The sequence below is a fragment of the Ostrea edulis genome, chromosome 6, assembly GCF_947568905.1.
Source record: "Ostrea edulis chromosome 6, xbOstEdul1.1, whole genome shotgun sequence".
Classification (NCBI taxonomy): domain Eukaryota; kingdom Metazoa; phylum Mollusca; class Bivalvia; order Ostreida; family Ostreidae; genus Ostrea; species Ostrea edulis.
This window is the reverse complement of record NC_079169.1, coordinates 63,145,620-63,167,269: the sequence shown is the minus strand read 5'-3', so window position 1 is coordinate 63,167,269 and position 21,650 is coordinate 63,145,620. Positions and strand designations below refer to the sequence as shown.

Here is a 21,650-nt window from a genome sequence, read left to right as displayed (position 1 = left end):
TAACTATAACTTTAAACCCCAATTAAGTATGAATTACATTAATATTGGAAATTTCAAGGAATTTAGGAAACTTTTCAAAAATTCCTTTGGACATATCAGTGTATATATGTTTACGTTTGATTGTGTGAATTTTTTGTTTGTTTTCATACACTTTTGGATTTTTCGCCTTTTTCTTTCTTTGTATTGTGAGCGAAATTCACGTCGGTAACTCATCCGATCGAATTTATAACCACTACTCCAAGACAATGGAATTGCTTAAACCAGTCTATCTAAAGGACGGAGAAATTCAGTTTGGATCTACACGCTTTTCAGACTTTGACCTGTCGATCTCCGTTGGAAACAAAATAAATGACTTAAAATGCGTTCAAAAAGACAGAGATCTTTGGAGAATATATGTCGACTCAATGGAAAGTAGATCAAAACTTCTTACAGAGGGAATAGACCTTAGAAGTAAAAATGTGAGAGTATACGACACGAATCCTTATTCAGCGGGGATATCCAATCCTACTGAAAATGTTCTGAAAATAACAATCAAAGGCGTGCCTCTATCGGTTGATGACAACGAAGTAATCAAAATGCTTCAAGAATTCAATCTTACTCTCACCAGTGATCTGAAGTACGAAAAAATTCGTCATCCGGTTACTAGAAAAATGACCGGCATCCTTAACGGTAATAGATTCATTTATACCAAAGCGCTAGACGAAGGTATATTCCTTCCACGTACAGCTATTTGTGCCGGTTTAAGATGTACTATTTACCACTACGGTCAACCGTCCACCAAACGCACTCCACGGTGTATGAATTGCTGGGAGGAAAACCACTACACTAAGGAATGCCCAAACAATAAGCGTTGCAAAATTTGCAAATCCGAAGGTCACGAACCTGGAAACCATGAATGTGAATACTATACTGAATCAGCACCCAACGTCATTCCTTTTGCTGGCCAAGACAACTGTTTGTCTAACTTTTTCCCATGTGATTTGCAGTTATTTGGTGTAAACCATAAGTCTGCAGAACACGCCTTTCAATACGTGAAAGCGATGCGTAGCGGTGATCTACAGAGAGCTTCAGCAATACAAATAGCTAAATCTGCCCTAGATGCGAAAAAAATTGGGAAACACGTCTTGCCGTCACCCAGTTTTTCGTTAAACCAAATCCAGATTATGACAGAAATTATAGAGGCCAAAGCTGAACAAGTTCCGGTTTTCGCCGATTCTCTCAAAACCCAAAAAAGGAATCATGTGTTTGTTGAGTCCACATATGATGATTTCTGGGCTTCTGGGTTGAACAAGGATGCTACCATTCACACGTGTGCTGAAGCTTGGCCAGGCACCAACAAACTTGGCTGCATTCTCTCAGAAATTGCCTCGCGTCTCCGCCAACCTCCAAATCGTCCTCAGTCTCTCCAAACTACCCCAATAGAGAAAACCAGATCTCAACAAATAAATCTCGAACAGAATACCCCTAAAGATAGAACCAGATCTAAACAAGCGACTCTCACACAGACACAGACTACCCCAAGAGAGAGAACCAGATCTCAACAAGCGACTCTCACACAGATGAAGAGTGTCGTCTCGGGAACCAAAACGGCATCTCCTAAAGGAAATGCATTTGACTCTAAAAATCGCGGCGGAAAGGGCTAATTTCACCTTACATTTTGTGCTCGCATAATATCCAAACCCTTAACTCGGACTTCAAAAGGACAATGTCTTTGTTTCTGTTTAAGGTAAATAGAAATGTTTTTCTTTAGTATGAATTTTTTGTTTGAAGCATGGACAACCTTAAATTTGTGTCTGTTAATGCAAGAGGTTTAAATACCAAAGAAAAGCGTTTAAAATATTATAATTGGTTAAAACATTCAAAAATAGATATTGCCTTTTTACAGGAAACGCATTTCATTGAAGAAAACGAATCGTTGTATAATTTTTCATGGTATGGAAAAGCTATACACTGCTTTTCTGATTCAACATTTACCAGAGGTGTTTCAATACTGACTAAAAATGGATTAGACATTAATATTCTTAATACTCACAGATCAAAAGACGGACGAAAATTATTAATCAACGTGAAATTACATGACATAGAATTGACTTTAGTTAATATATATGCACCAAATAATGAATCATGTAGAATCCAATTTTTCAAAAGATTAAGAACTTTCATTAATAATTACTCGAACATTTCATCCAATATTATTATATGTGGGGACTTTAACTGTAAAATAGATAATTGTTCAGATAAAAGCTCTAAAGTGTTAAATGACATAATAATTCAGTTAAATCTTGTCGATTTATGGACAAGTAAACATGATAAAACAGATGGTTTCACGTGGTGTGATGCTTCTGACATACCCAAAAGTAGAATCGATTTTGTATTCATTAGTAAAACTTTTCTAAATAAATGCAAATCTCCCATGCTACAGAAAATTCCAGGAACTCATTCTAATAGAACCAGAATGTCTGACCACAAAGCAATTAGATTTAATCTTAATATACACGATAACAAGAGAGGAACAGGTTACTGGAAATTAAATACTTCCTACTTAAAAAGTAGCGAATATAAAAACCAAATTGTAAATATTATACAAAATATAAAAAACTCACAAGGAACAAACACGCAAAAATGGGAAATTTTAAAACATAAAATTAAGTTACTTTCTATACATTTTTCAATCAAATCGCAGAAAAATCTTAAGAATACAATTTCAAACATTGAAAAAGAAATAAATGAAATAGAATCTCTCCCACATCTCCAAATTGATATGAATAAAAAGAGAGACTTGGAGTCGCAATTAAATGACTTGTATGATAAAAAAGCAAAAGGAGCTCAAATTAGGTCACGCGCTAAGTGGATCGACAAAGGAGAAAAAAACACCAAGTATTTTTTAAGTCTAGAAAAAAAGCATCAATCACAGAATGTTATTAATGAACTACAGAACGAACGAAAAGAAACTTTAACTACTGATGAAGATATTTTGAGTGAAATGTGTAATTTTTATGAAAATCTGTATGATACTAAAAATATAAATTCTTCTGACATTCAGAATTATTTAAATAATAGCAATATTAAATGTTTATCTGAGAGTGCGAGAAATAATTGTGACCAATTTCCAACTTTAGATGAATGTCGAGAAGCTGTTATGAGTATGAAACACAATAAATCGCCAGGTCTAGACGGTTTACCAACTGAATTTTATCAATGCTTTTGGGATCAGTTATCGGAACTTTTTTTTGGAATGCTTAAAGAAATTTTTTTATCAAATGAAATGTCTTTTTCCCAACGACTTGCTGTCATATCATTAATTCACAAAAAAGGAGAGAAATCCCTATTAAAAAATTACAGACCTATTAGCCTTACAAATACAGACTACAAGATAATTGCATTCATATTTGCTCGTCGTTTACAAAAAGTTGTCGATGATTACATAAGTAACGAACAGACAGCATATATAAAAGGAAGATTTATAGGAAGCAACGCACGATTAATATTAGATATTTTTGATTACTGGGAAAACAATAATCAAGAGGGCTTATTATTATTTCTCGACTTTGAGAAAGCATTCGATTCAGTTGAGTGGAATTTTCTGTTCAAAACTCTAGAAACATTTAATTTTGGAATTAATTTTATTAAATGGATTAAAATACTTTATAAAAATCCTATCTTCCGTTTAAAAAATAATGGCTGGATCTCTAGAACATGCCAGATGCACAGGGGAATTAGGCAAGGCTGTCCAATTTCTGCGATTTTATACCTATTTGTTGCAGAAATTCTATCAGATAAAATCAAATCAAATAATTCGATTCACGGTTTTAAAAATAAAAACTTAGAAAATGAAATTAAAAATATTCAACATGCAGACGACATGACACTGGCTTTAAGTGATACCGATTCTCTAAAACATGCAATAAACACCATTAAAAGTTTCTGTGAATTAGCAGGGTCAAAAATAAATTTCACAAAAACAGAATGTATTTTACTCGGAAACCTGAGAAACCAGCTTGAAACAGTAGAGGGAATAAAGGTAACTAAGAAAGCCGTAAAATGTTTAGGTATTCATATAGGTCAAGATAAGATTGAATGTTACAATAAAAACTGGATGAAAATATATCACGAAATTGAAATGTTATTTGAATCATGGAAGAGAAGAAAACTATCATTATTTGGAAAATGTACAATCATTAACTCATTGGCTTTATCAAAATTGACGTATGTTGCAAGCATTTTAGAATTACCCGATCCTAAGTTTATAAAAGATATCAATAGGTTGATATTTAATTTTTTATGGAATAAAAAAGATAGAATCAAAAGGAACACATTGATAGGGGATATTAAAGATGGAGGGATAGGTGTAGTCGATATAGAGTCTAAACTTAAAGCCCTAAAGGCCATGTGGATTCCACGCCTTATTACAAGTAATCATATCATTAAAAAATATGCAGAAAGTTTCAGCAAAACTTTAAATCTTGACATTGATTATTTAGTTAAGACTTCTGAAACATCAACTAACAATTATGGCATTCTTAAAAATTTTCCAGTGTTTTATAAACAGGTGTTTTCTTGCTTCAACCTTTGTCAAGACAACACAAACCAAACTCTTAACTCCACTGAAAAATTCCTTCTTCAGCCAATATGGTCAAATGCAAATTTTCTCTTCAAAGGTAAATCAATGTTTTGATGATTGGATAAAAAGTGGAATTTTATATGTTAAAGACATTTTTAATGAGGATGGGCTATTAAAATCAGGTAAACAAATTTATGATTGTCTTACTAAGAAAACGAACTGGCTATGCGAGTATAAGATGATAAGACATATTTTCAAAAAATTTGAACTCGGATATGATTTTTCTAAAATTCCCTACATTAAAACCAAAAATATTGATAAAAATTTATGTTTACAACATAAAACTAAAATTTTCTATTCTACTTTGATAAAGCATAAATTCCAAAAACCCTCGCTTACAAGGTTAAGTAGAGAGTTCCAAATAACAGATAAAAAGGAATGGGAATCAATATTTTTATTGAAAGTTAAATACATTGAAGACAAATCTTTAGCAGAGTTTAATTATAAACTAATACACAACTTATTGAGTAATAATCTCCTTATTAGCAAATGGAACAACACTGTAACAAATAAGTGTAAACTGTGTAGAAATGAAATCGAAAACACAAAACACCTTATTTTTGATTGTATTAATGTACGACATATATGGAAGGTCGCAAGTACCTGTATTAATTTCACAATTACTTGGAAACATATTGCTGTTGGGTTTTATTTGGATAATACTGAGTTGATAAAGATATATAATTATTTTCTTTCTTTTATTGCATTTAGAATTTATAAATGTAAGATGTATTGTAGAGTTGTGCAGGTTGATGAGACGAGTGATTTTGTTATTCGTTCCATCAAGGAATACTTGAGATCGCACTGTCAAGTTCTCAGGTTTTTATATAAAACAAAAGAACAGAAGTTTTTTCAAAATTTTGTATCCAATCTATAGATATTCTTTATATCAAAATTTTTAACATAAAATTTAAACATTTTTACTACTGCTATTATATCTATGCACGCACATGTATGTATACATGTGTATATCTGTGTATTATATATACTTGTGTTATATCTGAAGCCACTATTCAGAGGGTCAGTCCTCTAATAGAGCTGCCCAATGAGTCGGATATGAACTGTCGTGATATGTGTGGACTCATTGTGGCAGCGGGGCGTTTTTGAAAAACAACAACCAAAAACTTATCTTTATTATACACACACTGCCAAATATGTTTCTTACGCAGTATTATTCCGTCACTTGAAATTATGTTGATGTAAATTAATAACTACAATTGTTTGACATATACTGTATCTATTTTGATTCCATGGTAAAATAATAACCATATCTTATACACATTGTATCTTATACATGTATTTCATTTGTTTTGTATATTTGTATATGTTTTTGTCTTGTTTCATAAATAAAAATCTTGAAACTTGAAAAAAAAAATAAAAAAAATAAAAAAAAAATATTGGAAATATTTTGAAATATACAATCACATCAATTCCGCAGAAACGAAAGCATCAATTCCGGAGAAACGCATATTATGAGATTGATCACAGTTCGTTATCTTCGCCTTTCATTATACAGTTTTCAAACCCATATGAAAACAGACCGCGCCCTTGTGCAACCCATAATTACTTCTGGAAATTTGAACAAGAGGCCCATGGGCCACATCGCTCACCTGAGTCACTTTGACCCATATCTGAAGACTTTCCATTAATATTTGCATGTAAAACCTTAGTCCCTATTGTGGCCCCAACCTACCCCTGGAGGCCATGATTTTTACACACTTGAATCTGCACTATGTCAGAAAGCTGTCATATACATATCATCTTCTTGGGCCCAATGGTTCTTGAGAAGATTTTAAAAGATTTTCCCTATATATTTGTATGTAAAACTTTGATCCTCCACTGTGGTCCCATCCTACCCCAGGGACCATGATTTGAACAAATGTGAATCTGCACTATTTCAGGAAGCTTTCATGTAAATGTCATATCTTCTGGCCCATTGGTTCTTGAGGAGAAGAAATTTAAAGATTTTCTCTTTTCATTCCCATGTACAATTTTGATCTGCACTATGTCAGAAAGCTGTCATGTAAATCTCAGCTCTTCTGGCTCATTGGTTCTTAAGAAGATTTTTAAAGATTTTCCCTATATATTTCTATGTAAAACCATTATCCCTTATTGTGGCCCCAACCTACCCCCAGGGGTAATGATTTGAACGACTTGAATTTGCACTGTGTCAGGAAGCTTTCATGTAAATGTCAGCTTTTCTGGCCCATTGATTTGTGAGAAGAAGATTTTTAGAGATTTCCTCTATCTATTCCGCTGTAAAACTTTGATCCCCTATTGTGACCCCAACCTACTCCTGGGGGCCATGATTTGAACAAACTTGAATCGGCACTGTGTCAGGAAGCTTTCATGTAAATATTAGCTTTTCTGGTTCGGTGGTTCTTGAGAAGAATGTTTTTAAAGATTTTCCCTATATATTTGTATGTAACCCCCCCCCCCCCCCCCCGGGCCGAGTGGTTAGAGTATCGCGCTCAAAATCACACGGCATCTCACCTCTGTCAGTTCCGAATCCCGCTCGTGCCGGTAAGTGAGAAAGTTTCCCAGTTTACTTTCGGAGGGTCGGTGATCTCTTCCCAGGTACAAAGTATCAGGGTTCTCTTCTCCACCCATAAAAACTGGGCGCCACCAGATAACTGAAAAATTGTTGAGTGTGGCGGAAAACATCAATCAATTAATCCATCAACCAACCTACCGCCGGGGGCCGATCTTCACAAGTCATAGGTTATTGATTCGTTACCTCGCATTAACCCTTGACATCATTTGCTATATAAAAGTTGGGCTCATTAGACCATGACGCAATCCACTATAAATAAAACATCCAATGAAATCACTGCATTTTGTTATGGTGTATATGGATACGTATGACGCGATCTCATACTGTTGTATTGATAAACACGCGCAATTGTAATATTTGCACCACTAATTACGATTATTGATTATTGATAGTAGATCAAGTTTGGAAACCTTTTTGTTTAAGACAATGTTGCTTAAACGATTGAAATAGCCATAATTGTAGGTATCAATACACATGTTTTTATTTGAATCTCTCGCTTCGCGTTGTTAGAAATAGAACCGTATTTCCATTGGTTCCCACCAATCAGAACGAGCCCAACTTTTTTGATAGTCACTTATCTCAAGGGTTTGTGCGAGGTAACGAATCAATAACCATTGACTTGTGAAACTTTGATCCCCTATTGTGGCCCCATCCTACCCCCGGGGGCCATGATTTTAACAAACTTGAATTTGTACTATGCTTTCATGTAAATGTTAGCTCCTCTGGTCCAGTGGTTCTTAAGATTTTTAAATGACCCCACCCTAATTTTGCATTTTTGTGATTATCCCCCCTTTGAAAGGTGCATGGCCTTTCATTTGAACAAACTGGGAAGCCCTTCACCCAAGGATGCTTTGAATTGAGGTTGGGGGTGCAACTTTTTATGAGGCAAGGGGTCCAGAGCTAAGCTGTGATAGGTGTCCAGGGAGCGAAGCCTCCGGAAGCTCCTGGATTTTAAAGATTTCATAGGACTTGAAATATGTCTCCTATGTATTCATTTTTACTATTTTGTGTCATTTCTAATAAGGTGAAAAATGATGGAAATTTTAATTTTTTTTTTAATTTTGAGAAATAAAACGTAAGTTCTCCCAATAAAGGTAATTCAATAAATCAAAATATTTTGTCATTTATTTCTCCGAGAGTGAAAAAAATTATTGCTTTTTTATCGTACTAGTCCCAAATGCTACGAAATTTAGAGGAAAAATTCCTGTTCTCAATATCTGACCTAAATTCTAATATTCAGCAAAAGTATAAAACAAAATATGTTCTTAAAACTTAGATGCTCTTGAAAGTGTCGATACTGATGAAAGGCTTTTACATCATTCATGTATATCGTATTGAACATTAAAGGGAAAGGCAACCCTAACCACATTGTTGCCTTTATGAATGAAGTATTACTTACTGATATCATACATGACAGTCTTTAACAACAAAAATCCCTGCTTAACAATTATATCAATATTAATCTATCTTATATTTCAAATTACCCGCCGCTAAGAGAACGGCCATTGAAGTTTAATTTATTACGTCACACCGTCGGTTCCGGTTTATTTCATCAGCAGCACTGTAAACATGACAAGTCACGAACAGTTAAGTTTGGAGTCGTATAGATTTGAGCCCGTTCTTTCGCAAGAGGAATTTCAGAAAAGAAGACGTTCAGTCGAGTCGCATGCCAGGCAGATGGTACATGTACCCGTTTCTTGATACATGTACATGTCTTAAACCTCAACGTGTCATTACGCAAATGATGGATCCACAGTTTACATAGTATTTTCTTTTCAAATAACGTTGTTGGGTCAGGAATTTCGGGGAGAAAAACTTTTTTCACATCTCCCCTTCGCATTAGCGTAATTAACTGCTTGACAAGAAGGCATCCACCTATTTACAATGTATTCTTAAAATCTATCACATGCACATCTTTGGTGATCTTATAATCTCATTAAAACCGGAATAGACGGTGTGACGTCAAAATTATTGATTTTTGTGGTCTTGAATACAAAAGAGTTCCGCTTCATGGCAGCCTCTATAGATGGCGGGAATTTCAATTTTTAACGTTTTAGAATTAGTACTGAGGCTTACCAAGGCCATGTATCAACAGAATAATATGACAAATCTTTATCATATAATTAATCTTATCATTTATAATGTAAACATTTTTTGGGTTGCCGTTCCCTTTAACACACTATGACGAACTTGGACCCGTATTCGAGTCAAAACCCTGGCCATGGGATTGCGAAATTCACAATTTTGAATGATTGATGTTTTCCGCCACACTCAACAATTTTTCAGTTATCTGGTAACGCCCTGTTTTTATTGATGGAAGAGAGAACCCAGATACAATTTTGATGTATCCTAAATATGCAGTTAGTTTTTATACTGTATCAAAAAACTTAAACAAGTCTTTCAAATGATAAAGACAATAATTATCATAATAATTTTGGCTCGACCCTGGAACCAAACCCTTATCCCCTACGGTCATGAAATTTAAGATTTTGGTAAAGGACAACCTACTCCTTCTATTTGTCTATTTACTTTCAATTTACATGTAGTATTAATTGCAATAAAGAAGATATTATTGAAATGTTTTACACTTATGCACTGTATATAGTTTGGCCCCATCCTGGAGTCGAAACCCCTATGCAGTTTTTTGCTTCGCACCTAAGGCTCCGGGAGTCCCAGAGTCCTAAACCTTTCAATGTATGTCCCCCTCCCCATGCATTAAAGATGCTTCATACCAAATTTTAAAAGAAATGGAATAATAGTTACCAAGAAGAATTTTAAAAAAAAACGTTCAATTGTTAACACATTCAATCACCACCCTGATACCAAAATCCCCTACCCCTGTGATGATGAAATTTACAATTTTGGTAAAGGACTATCTACTCATTCTTAATATCTATTTAGTTTTGTTTTAGGGGCGAGATCAAAAGTGCAATGTCTGACAAAACAAATTCACACAGTTTTCACCAAGACCCACCCCCTTTAAAACTAAATAATTTATGATGAATGTTGAAAGTAATCGATTAACAAGTAAAAACATACGATAATAAATAACACTATACAATTGTTATTTTCAAAATCCTGGGTAAGTGTTTTGGGTAGGGCCAACATGGTCAGTGATTAAATGTGTTAACAAATGAACATTTTAACCTCTTGATAACTATCATACCAAAACACTTACCCTGGATTTTGAAATGAACAATTTTGGTACAAGACTGCCTGCTTATTCTAAATATCTACATGTATTTAGTTTCAATTCAGTGCCAATAACATTAAAGAGGACGTTTTTCAATGTTTTATACATACAAACGTAAATACTATAAACAGAGTATGGCCCCACCATGGAGAACCTTTACAATTTTGGTAGAGACATTCCTGCTTTACATCCCTATGCATTTAGGTTTTCTGTACATGTGTGGTCGTAGAAAAGACGGTTTTTGAAAACTGGTCAATTTTTGGCCTGCCCCTAAGACCCCCAGGGGTGCAGGAGTAATGAAATTGACAATTTATGTCTCCATTGTCTCAAAGATACTTAATAAAAAATTTGAAAAAGAATTGAAATGGCGATTATCAAGAAGTTAAAAATGTTCAAATTTTGACGGATTGCAATATACATGTAGGTCACCTGAGTTGACTCAATACGGCACATATACCTTTGTTAAGTATGTAGATTCACGAGGTTTAGGAGAAATGTATCTTTAAAATTCATACATACCTATCTTCAGTACATCAAAGTTTGTGTGATGATTAAAATACTCGTCTATCTTGTGCATAAGCTCTGCAAAAAAAATAATATATATATATATATATATATATATATATATATATATATATATATATATATATATATATATATATATTGTATTACAATATACACAGTGCATGTATGACTTATTTGGTTGTGAATAATTGTCGTGGCTATGGAAATCATAACGTTGTTCTTACGTTGACGTAACGTACTGCAGAACAAGAACATATAATACATACCGTCCCTCTTATGGTTGTCATTGCAATGTTGCCCGTGTACAGTAACTGAAATGCAGAAAAAAGTAACGAAATTTAAACGTTTTGCGTCCTTTTTCATGCAATACAACAATCAGAGCTAGGAAGTAAGGATTCTGTATGGGATTGACTCCTAAATACTAAATGCTTTAGAAGTTCTTAACAAGAGGCGCATAGGCCCCTTCACAAAGCACTCGATACCAGAAGCGGAAGTCAACGGTCTTTTCAGATATTTAATTTAAACGGTATTTCATTATCTATAACATAATAGGATTAAGCTGCAGGCAGAGTGTACATGTATATAATAAGCCTTCTCTTTAAAGCTACATGTAATGATAAACGTAAGAGATTACAACGTATATGATAATAATATCTCATACAAAGTGCAATAATAATAATTATATGGGGTATGAATACTTCATATGCATAATAAACTAACAAAACAGAAATGGAAAAGAAGAGGGAAAATGAGAGGGTGTTAATGGTAAGATAGACAAACAAAAGAAAAGAACAAAAAAAGATCAAATCAAATTGACAAAAAGAAGAAAGAAATAAGCACTAACAAGAGACCCATGGGCCACATCGCTCACCTAGCCCATGTTTAAGGAGTTTCCCTATATGCATGTATTCCCATGTGAACCTTTGATCCCTATTGTGGCACCAACCTAAATGTACCCCCGGGGGCTATGCTTTTTAGAAACTTGAATCTGCACTATGTCAGGAAGCTTTCATGTAAATATAAACTTTTCTGGCTCAGTGGTTCTTTGAACAGAAGATTTTTAATGATTTTCCCCACACATTGGTTTGTAAAACTTTGATCCTCTATTGTGGTCCCATCCTACACCCGGGGGCCATAGTTTTAACAAACTTGAAACTGCACTATGTCAGGAAGCTTTCATGTAAATGTAAACTTTTCTGGCTCAGTGACTTTTCAGAAGATTTTTAATACTTTTCCCTATATATTTGTATGTAAAACTTTGATCCCCTATTGTGGCTCCATGATTTTAAAAACTGGAATCTGCACTATGTCAGGAAGCTTTCATGTAAAATTCTACTTTCCTGTCCCAGTGGTTCTTAAGAAGAAGATTTTCCCTAAATATTTGTATGTAAAACTTTGATCCCCTATTGTGGATCCACCCTACCACCAGGGGTCATGATTTTAAAAACTTGAATCTGCACTATGTCAGGAAGTTGTCGTGCAAATGTAAACTTCTTTGGCTCAATAGTTCTTGAGAAAAATATTTTTAAAGATTTTCACTACATATTTGTATGTAAAACTTTGGTCCCCCATTGTGACCCCATCCTACCCTCGGGGACCATGATTTTAAAAAAAACTTGAATCTGCACTATGTCAGAGAGCTTTCATGTAAATATCAACTCTTTTGGCCCAGTGATTTTTGAAAAGAAGATTTTTAAATGACCCCATCCTATTTTTGTGATTATCTTCTCTTTGAAGGGGACATGACCCTTCATTTGGAGAAACTTGAATGTCCTTCTCCCAAGGATGCTTTTTGCCAAGTTTGGTTGAAATTGGCTCAGTGGTTCTGGAGAAGAAGTCGAAAAAGTTTACAGACAGACGGACAACTGGCGATCAGAAAAACTCACTTGAACTTTCAGCTCAGGTGATCTAAAAAGGGGAAAGAAAAGGAGGTACCGATTCAACAGCATAAGGTCAGGCATATACATACATACACACACACACACATATTATAACTTTTACAATCAGACACGCCTATAGGTAGTACATTTATGAAATGCATTTATCAATGTCTTTTGCTTTTCAGAATGCACCTCTGAATATATTAAAAATCTTTACATTGTCTTTCATCTCATCATTGCTCAGCAATAACTTTAATGATATAGGAAATTGCAGTTGCATTTCTTTGATATACTATTAAAGTGATTCTTTAATCTGAAAACTGAACACATTCAAAGAAAAAATGAAAAGCACTTTTCGTATGGTGACCACACATATCACAAGTAGCATTATCTCTTAAAAAATGACTATCTAGGTCAAAGGAAGGTGTTGCATGTTAATTCTCCTAAAGGTGTTGCATGAAAGATCGATAAAATTAAGTTATTCTAATATATGATAAAACCAATTGAAACGTATGTCTTGATTCAAACATTCTTGCAAATAAGTTTAAGAGACGTGTATTGACACAAATTGACAATAATTCGAGTTTAAATCAAGCAATAAGCGATTTATGTGATTTTTAGCGATAAAATGGAGGGGTATACCCGAATCTCAGAAAAAATGCCTCTGTGAAACAAACCCAATTTAGCATGAACATGTTCTTCCGAGTTTTCCACTAAAAAGCTGTCGCTTTGAAATTTTGTTTCACGGGGGCATTTTTCACTGATATTACTTTTAACTTCATCTGTACGTTAATTTTCCTTAGTAATGAATGGTCTACTGTGTGGTTAGGTGGGTAAGGTCATCGACATTTTTGTTTTTTAAAACGAGCGGGTTCGAATCCCTCACGAACACAATTTTTTGTTTTCATATTACGTTTTCTATCTAGATACATGTACAGTGTTTTTTTCTTAATTGAATAAACGTTTCATGTTAAATCTTTGTTTATTACAATGTGCCGAGTTTGAAATAAGCTTCCAACATGGACACTGTTTAGTTCGTGAATAGGACAAGCAACAAACACGCCGAATACAACGTGTAATACCTGTGTTTGATCAGTTCTACTTCACGAGTGCTGGCACGGAGCTCCAATTTGGGAAAGTTCCCGCTTCAGTGCAACACCCTCTTTAGATTACTAGCATTATTTCTTAATTGGAAAGGCAAAATATTTACTTAGCGTTCACCATGAATAAACAGTTTATTTCGGGGTTTTTTTTCTAGCACATATTTTAAGAGGCGTTTTAAATGATGTAAGAGTTGGGAGGTTTCTAATATGGGTAGGCAGACAATTCCATAGTTTGATTGTTAAAGGTAGAAAGCTGTTTATATATGACGAAGTCTTAACTTGAGGAAGAATAAATTCAAGACCATCATAGTTTCTTAGTGGATATGATTTTGTTGAAGAATGTAAAGTATCAAAAGTTCTTGAAAAAATTGGGGAGCAATTCCATAAATGAAATAAGTTTATGAACTTTTCTTCTGGTTGATATGATATTCCAGCCTAATTTTATATATTGATTGATTGTACATGTATCACGGTAGGATAAATCAAAGTACTGATAGACGGTGGCGTGGGTTGGGTGACCTAGCTAAGTTGACCTTATAGCTGAGTGCGATTGCAACTGTCTGAACGAGCAATCATTAATGGGAAAGCACTTTGTAATAATAATTCAGTGATGGTAAAACACGATAAACGAGTTCATAGACAGTTTATATTAAATTCAAAAGAAGAAACATGTACATATAGTTTAAAAATGCAGTTTCCAAAATTGAATTAAGATCATGCCTTGTAAATGAACAATTTGTTTTCTCACGAGAGAATAAAAGGAACATGAAACACATCCATGCCTTGAGCTTATAGAAATATGTCTCGGAACTTTCAGACGATCACCTTGTAAAATGGAGAATGGTTTATTATACAACCTGTCAATGAGTCAAATGCTGCGTTATACCAATTGTTAGTTCTTTACACACTGACTCTTGACTACGGATTACTCCGTTTACCCGATAGAGATGTAGGGCTCACGACGGGTGTTGTCGGTCGGCATGGGATGCTTGCTCCTCCTGGGCACCTGATCCTACATCTGGTATAGCCAAGGGCCTGTGTTTACCCAACTCTTAATTTGTATCCCTTATAGGAGTTATGAGATTGATCACTATTCTTTATCTTCATTTTTCATTAAAGTGTGTGACATATTCATTTTAGAAAAGATCCCGTGGGAATCCGGGTTAGAATAGGTACTCAGTACCACTTGCTTTTCGTAAGAGGCGACTAAATGGGGCGGTCCTTTTGATAAGACCACAAAAAAACCGAGCTCCCGTATAACAGCAGGTGTAACACGATAAAGATCATCCCTGCTCAAATCCCATAAGCGCCGAGCATAGGCCTAAATTTTGCAGCCCTTCACCGGCAATGGTGATGCCTCCATTTGAGTGAAATATTCTCGAGATTGGACAAAAGAATATCACATTTATATACTGTTTTCCAAAAGATATTTCAAACAGTCATTCATCATGTGCCTAAAATATTCTCCTATGGATCTTTAATCTTCAAGTTGTTCTCTGTCATGTTATTTCAAAATTAATTTATGAGAAATAGATTGGTGAAATTCTCAAAAGGAATGGTGAAGATAACGAACAGTGATCAATCTCATAACTGCTATAAGCAATACAAAAGAGAACTGGGCAAACACGGACCCATAAAGTTGAGTTGTTAGTTGGTAACTATCAGAAGAGGAACTGTGATTAATATGTTTTCAAAGATCCTCAGTATGTCTGGCATTCCATTTGATATCTTCAGACATGTTTGTGAAGGAATCTGTATCTCTTTTTAACTTTCCAAAGGTTTCTCTCGTTGATTTCTCTAAGCTTATCCTGTTCACTACAAGAGGAATAGCATTCCTCAGAGAGCACTTTTATAGCCGTATCAGGATGGGAAAAATGTGTACTTAATGTACAGCACAACTAAGAACTGAGAAAATATAATCTTTTTCAGTAAGTCACATGCTTTACATCATCATCAATAAGAATTCATACTCATTCAGGACTGCAGCATGAAAACTATGCCCCTGAGTTCGACATGCCTTCTTGAGTCGCTTTACTACAGGCGTTTTCATCTGTTCCTCCATTAAAATGTTTTACTCGTACTGGAACCTGTCCTGGTGGCTCAGTGATAGAACGTTCCTGGTGGCTCAGTGATAGAACGTTCCTGGTGGCTCAGTGATAGAACGTTCCTGGTTGCTCAGTGATAGAACGTTCCTGGGGCTCAGTGATAGAACGTTCCTGGTGGCTCAGTGATAGAACGTTCCTGGGGCTCAGTGATAGAACGTTCCTGGTGGCTCAGTGATAGAACGTTCCTGGTGGCTCAGTGATAGAACGTTCCTGGTTGCTCAGTGATAGAACGTTCCTGGTGGCTCAGTGATAGAACGTTCCTGGTGTCTCAGTGATAGAATGTTCCTGGTGGCTCAGTGATAGAACGTTCCTGGTGGCTCAGTGATAGAACGTTACTGGTGGCTCAGTGATAGAACGTTCCTGGTGGCTCAGTGATAGAACGTTCCTGGTTGCTCAGTGATAGAACGTTCCTGGTGGCTCAGTGATAGAACGTTCGCTTCGTTACCGGAATGGCATGAGTTATGAGATGGATCACTGTTCGTTATTTTCACCTTTCAAGCTCCACTCGTGCCATGGCCGCGCTAAACACAAGACGTAAACATGGTAGTGATTGCTCCTTAGCCAAACGCTCGGCATTTAGAAGTGAGTGGCACGGGTCTTTAGGGTCTGATCTTTAAAATGGGGGTCCCGTGTCACGGTAGGTGTTGGTACGTTAAAGAGCTCTCACTGCTACGGTCCTGAGCGCAAAGTATATGTCTAAATTTGTGGTACTTGACCTGCAGCTTGTGACATTTCAATATGAGTGAACTATTCTTTAAGGGACATAAAACAAACAATAATCAAACAAAACATACTGAACTTTAAAGAATGCTGTCATTCTCTTGGGCGAATTCTGAAAAAAGCCAGACTCTTTAGTTCTCCATATTTTTCAGTATTATTTAAATCTGAACAAGACAGTGCAATACTTTGACAGACACAATGAACATTGATGAGCAAAGGAATTTTTTCTTTTAAACGTGTTGCAACTCCAAAATCGCTTTCCCACCATCTGCCACAGGTCCTGTCAGTCGTTTAATTTCCAAATTGCAGTCCTTCACTTATTTCTAAGATCAAATAAGAAATTATAGCTTCGAATTCTTCGTTAGCACTCTGATGATCTCCGAGAACATCATGACACGAGAAAACATATGTTTCAGCTCTTTTTGTACCAATACTCCTATCTTATGTCCACTCATTCAAAAATTACTAAAGATGCTGGAAGTTCCTCATCGACAAAGTCTTAGGTGTTCAGGTCTTCCAACACTATGTTGAAATGTCCATAGGCACGAATTGTGCTCCTTTATTCACTAATCTGGTTTATTAAAATTCTTTTAAGACATACTTTAAGGAGACTATTGAATCCCCAGTAACATCAACTTACTTGTCAATAGTCCTCGTCGGTTTAAAAATTGATCATACACAGTACATGCTTCCGCGCATCAAATCATTTAAGAGACATAAACACCATATGCAGTTGATAATAGAATATTGCCTCATAGATATGGGAAGTTAATGATGGAGAAGGCAAGATCATCCCGTTTTTATAAAATTGAGTTGTTAAATTGCCGTTAACGTGTATGTTCGGTAAAACACCCCAAATCGAAGAAGATAGAAGACAAGTGTCTTTCATTTCGTGTCACTGGGATATATTGAGTCGACACATGAATCAAAGTGAATATTGTTAACAGAAAAATCTTCAATATATTTGAAAATATAGTTCGAGGCCACGACAAAAGATTTCTCAAATAGAGGCTTTTGAATAATTTCTACCAAATTTATTTCAAATAATTGCGATTGCTGTCGTAGTCTAGTTTACTATTGCTATGAAATGCCCATGTCTACTTCAAATAGCAAAATTTTTATTGGCCAAATCTCAACGTTTTGAAAAGTTTAATTGTGGGTTGGTCTACTTGCCTAAAAGAGCAGTTATCCACAGAAGCGATCCCATCCTGACACGATTTCAAGGGATAGAATGATAAGAAAATTAATCTCACGTACAATTATGTTACGCGTAGTGTATGTGACTAACACTTATCACTTAAGGTCAACTTAAATCTCAAAGATAGTCATGTACATCGAGGACATGGCCTTGGACTTTACAAGAGGTACTCATAGATCTGTCAGTAAATAATCATTGGGGGAGTGTACTCTCACACAATGACTGTCTTACAGACGTTGGATTTCCAGTGGATCTCTTATTTCTGAGATTTACCCATTGAAAACAAGGATGTGAATGTTCTACGAATCCAGTAAAATCAATTATTAGATATTTATTCTGAATGCAAACGTGAAGATAACGAACAGTGATCGATCTCATAAATCCTATAAAGAATACAAAATTAAGAGTAGGGCAAATAGCGACTCCGATACACACCAGAGGTGGGATCAGGAGCCGTATGCATAAAAATTCTAAGAATTTTCTTAATTGTATATTTAGATTTCTTAAGAATCTTGCTTAGGTAAGAATGTACTTAAATTCTGTTGCATAAAACTTTTAAGCAACATGCTTTGTTGATCTTAACTATCTGCTCAAGTTTATCGTTGCTATGTCAAACGTCAATTATGATCCTTAGCTCAAAAGCACTAGCCAATTGGACTGCACTCGTTTTTTGCTCAAAGCAGGCAAATGAGAACAAGTTTGAGAACAGAAAATGTCATTTATTTAGTAAATGACGAAAAGTATATACAGTACAGGGGGTCATTAAAACCAAGTAAAAATTAAGATCATATGCTGCAAATGACTAGATGACCCCGTTACATACATCTATAAAATTAACATTGAGAAAGAGAACATATATACACAAAATAAAAACATCCGATAGGGGGTCTAACAAGATGACCCCCTATTGCATACACATGTAAAAAGACTAGCATAAAAATATTGCCTGCCCACAAAAAAAGGTGGGTAGCAACAACAAATCAAGGCCATGAATCCAAGGCAAAATGAATTGGATTAACCCCACCCAAAGGCCACTTGACAAGTAGATAGATAAAACCACACATAAGAAGGGGCAAGGAAACAAGGCATATATATGCATTATTATAATGTGAAAGGATTTGACAAGTAACAAAACATGAACTGTACACATATAAGGTATTGATAGCATGTAATATGCGTGCACTTGAAGTGGCAATAATTTAAGAAGTGCCAGCAAGGTCAACCCTGTAGACAATAAAAATTACAGACACACAGTTCTGGTTATGCAAATATCAACAGCAGACAACTTCTGAATTGTTATGAAAACAAAATGAAGTGCGGGAACCAGAAGCACAATGTATGCAAAACATAACAATGGTTTTGAACAGAAATGACAGCAGCCAACTGCTGACCTGTCATTACATATTTACCTAATAAAAAAACAACCCAGAAAATTGAAACACACCTGAAAATTGACAGGTGAAAACTGCAGCATCAATAATCAAGATTACATGAACAACAGCCATATGTCATTTTCGCTTTCACTTTGCTGTAAATCTAAGTATATGTTCTTGATAAATCTCTCTTGTATGACTAATAGATAATTAAATAATAAGAATTGTTGTGTTATCCATGGATAATAAAATAAATAGATCAAAATTAAATGCCGCTGTACATGCCAGGTAAGCATAATGCGATTTTATGTCTGCATCGATCGTCATATGGCAGAAAGAGAAGGGGAAGAGAGTTAATCGTCACAGACAACAAAGAAAAGAAAACCAAATTGAACAGACGAATGTTTGTATTTAAGTTAGTTTTTAGAAGAACACAAAAGTATTATTTGCGCAAAATTTTGAACAAGAGTTACTATAATATAGAAACGGGAAATCTGGAGGAAAATTAGATGCCACCATTGCCTCTTCCTCCACCACGCGAACTTGGGAGGGGGGGGGGGTGTGTGAAGGGAATAGAAGAACACAACGTAGTGGGAAACAAACGGGTAAACGAATATTCACTAGAGGAAAGATAAACTGTGGTTTAGTATTTTTATTTATAGATTCATATACTACATATTACGCTGCATTATGTATATCATTATTTAATATAATACATTGTAATATAATAATAATAATAATAAAGCCTTTATTTATCCAGGATTACATATTTAGCGATAACGCTAGTTTTCAATATGGCCCTGCATATAACATACATACAGACAGATATTAGTAAAATAAACACAGATTAAAAGAAGTAGAATACATATAAACTTAAGAAATAATTATGAATGTAAGATAAATAGAATACAAAATGAAGCTTAAAAAGTATGGTGATAATCTCTAAGATAATTTCTCTTAAAACACGCAACACTCGTTGAGTTTCTTATATTTTGACTCAAGGCATTCCACACTGTGCTCCCTGAAATGCTGAAAGATCTTCTATAATATTCTGTTTTTGCCCTGGGTATATACAATATATTTGAATAAGAATTTCTAGTTTGCCTCTGACTGATTTCTGATACATATTTAAAAACATTTAAATAATCTGGCATTAAACCATGTAAAACTTTATACACTAAAATGACTTTTCTATAGACAAAGTAATCTGATAGAGGCAACCAGTTAAGTTCTGTAAACATGACATTAGATGGTGTTTCAAAATTTCTGATGTTAAGAATTACCCTTGCAGCTCGTTTTTGCAATATAAAAAGCTTATTCACATTTTCAGCATTTCTTGGATTGCTCCATATAGTACAACAATATGTAAAATGTGGAAAAATCATAGTATTAAAAATCTTCAGCAGCGCATCGTTTGACATAAAATATCTTATTCGTCTTAAAATGCCAATTCTCTTGGAAATCTTGTTCATAAGTGATTCTATATGACTTTTCCAGGACAAAGTTTCATCAATAATAATACCAAGTAATTTTGACTCCTGAACACATTCTATGACATGGTTAATTATCACTAAATTTAATTTTCGATACTTTGATAATTTTTGTGCCGATCCAATAAGCATACATTGAGTTTTAGACAGGTTTAAGCTTAATTTATTTTCCTTAATCCACATTATACTGCGCTGAAGATCTTCACACATCTTTGACTCAATATTTTCCACTGACTTATCTGTTACATCTTGTGAAGTATCATCTGCATACATATTTACATGAGAATTGTCTTTCACTTTAAACATCAAATCGCGGATTATATCCATTATCGTTGATACAAGCTTATCTTTTAAAAGAGATCAGAGTGCTAGCGCCATATCTGTTATCTACTATGCAAGTAGAGGTCTTAAGAAATGTTTAATTAATTATAAAATTTCTATCGTAGTAATTTAAGTTACTTTGAATTTATAGATTTTTAAAGACCTTTTTTTCTGCAAGTAATGTTTGGGAATTTAATTTATCGGTTGGTTTGCATTGCATTACGTGATAAAAAGATAAAATATTCCATAAATAAGTAATAGTTTTAGATGTCGGGATAGTGTATATAATTAGCCTACATTGTAATACATGTACAAAGGATAGCAATTGGTTAATGATATTTAACCCTAACAATCGTCATTCGCATTCACGGAAAAAGAAAACCATCCAGGGAAACTACATTATCCACAACCAGGTCTTAAATATGACCAGAAAAGCCAAATACCTGAATGAAACGATCGATGAGATTGAACATTATGTATTTATCCTTTTATTTTTTTTTTTTTTTTTTTAGCGTTTTCAGTCTTTGGCCTGATTCCTAGTGTCCGACCCGGTTCTTAATATCGGAA

The 21,650-nt window shown here is 34.7% G+C and overlaps 1 protein-coding gene across 3 annotated transcripts in view; it reads right to left on the bottom strand.

Annotated features, from left to right (window-relative positions):
* Positions 1-21,650, bottom strand: part of LOC125683126 (uncharacterized) — an 89,016-nt gene that overhangs the window by 13,614 nt on the left and 53,752 nt on the right. The window contains exons 1-3 of one of the 3 annotated variants that reach the window (XM_048923949.2): positions 17,875-18,000; positions 11,160-11,204; positions 10,888-10,950 (exon numbers count right to left, since the gene is read on the bottom strand). In XM_048923949.2, the coding sequence (XP_048779906.1) occupies positions 10,888-10,950; positions 11,160-11,204; positions 17,875-17,908 (142 nt within the window). In that variant the 5' untranslated portion in view covers positions 17,909-18,000. Of the gene's footprint in view, positions 1-10,887; positions 10,951-11,159; positions 11,205-17,874; positions 18,001-21,650 lie in introns of those variants that run through there. The other 2 variants (XM_048923950.2, XM_056140350.1) reach the window with 2 other exon arrangements.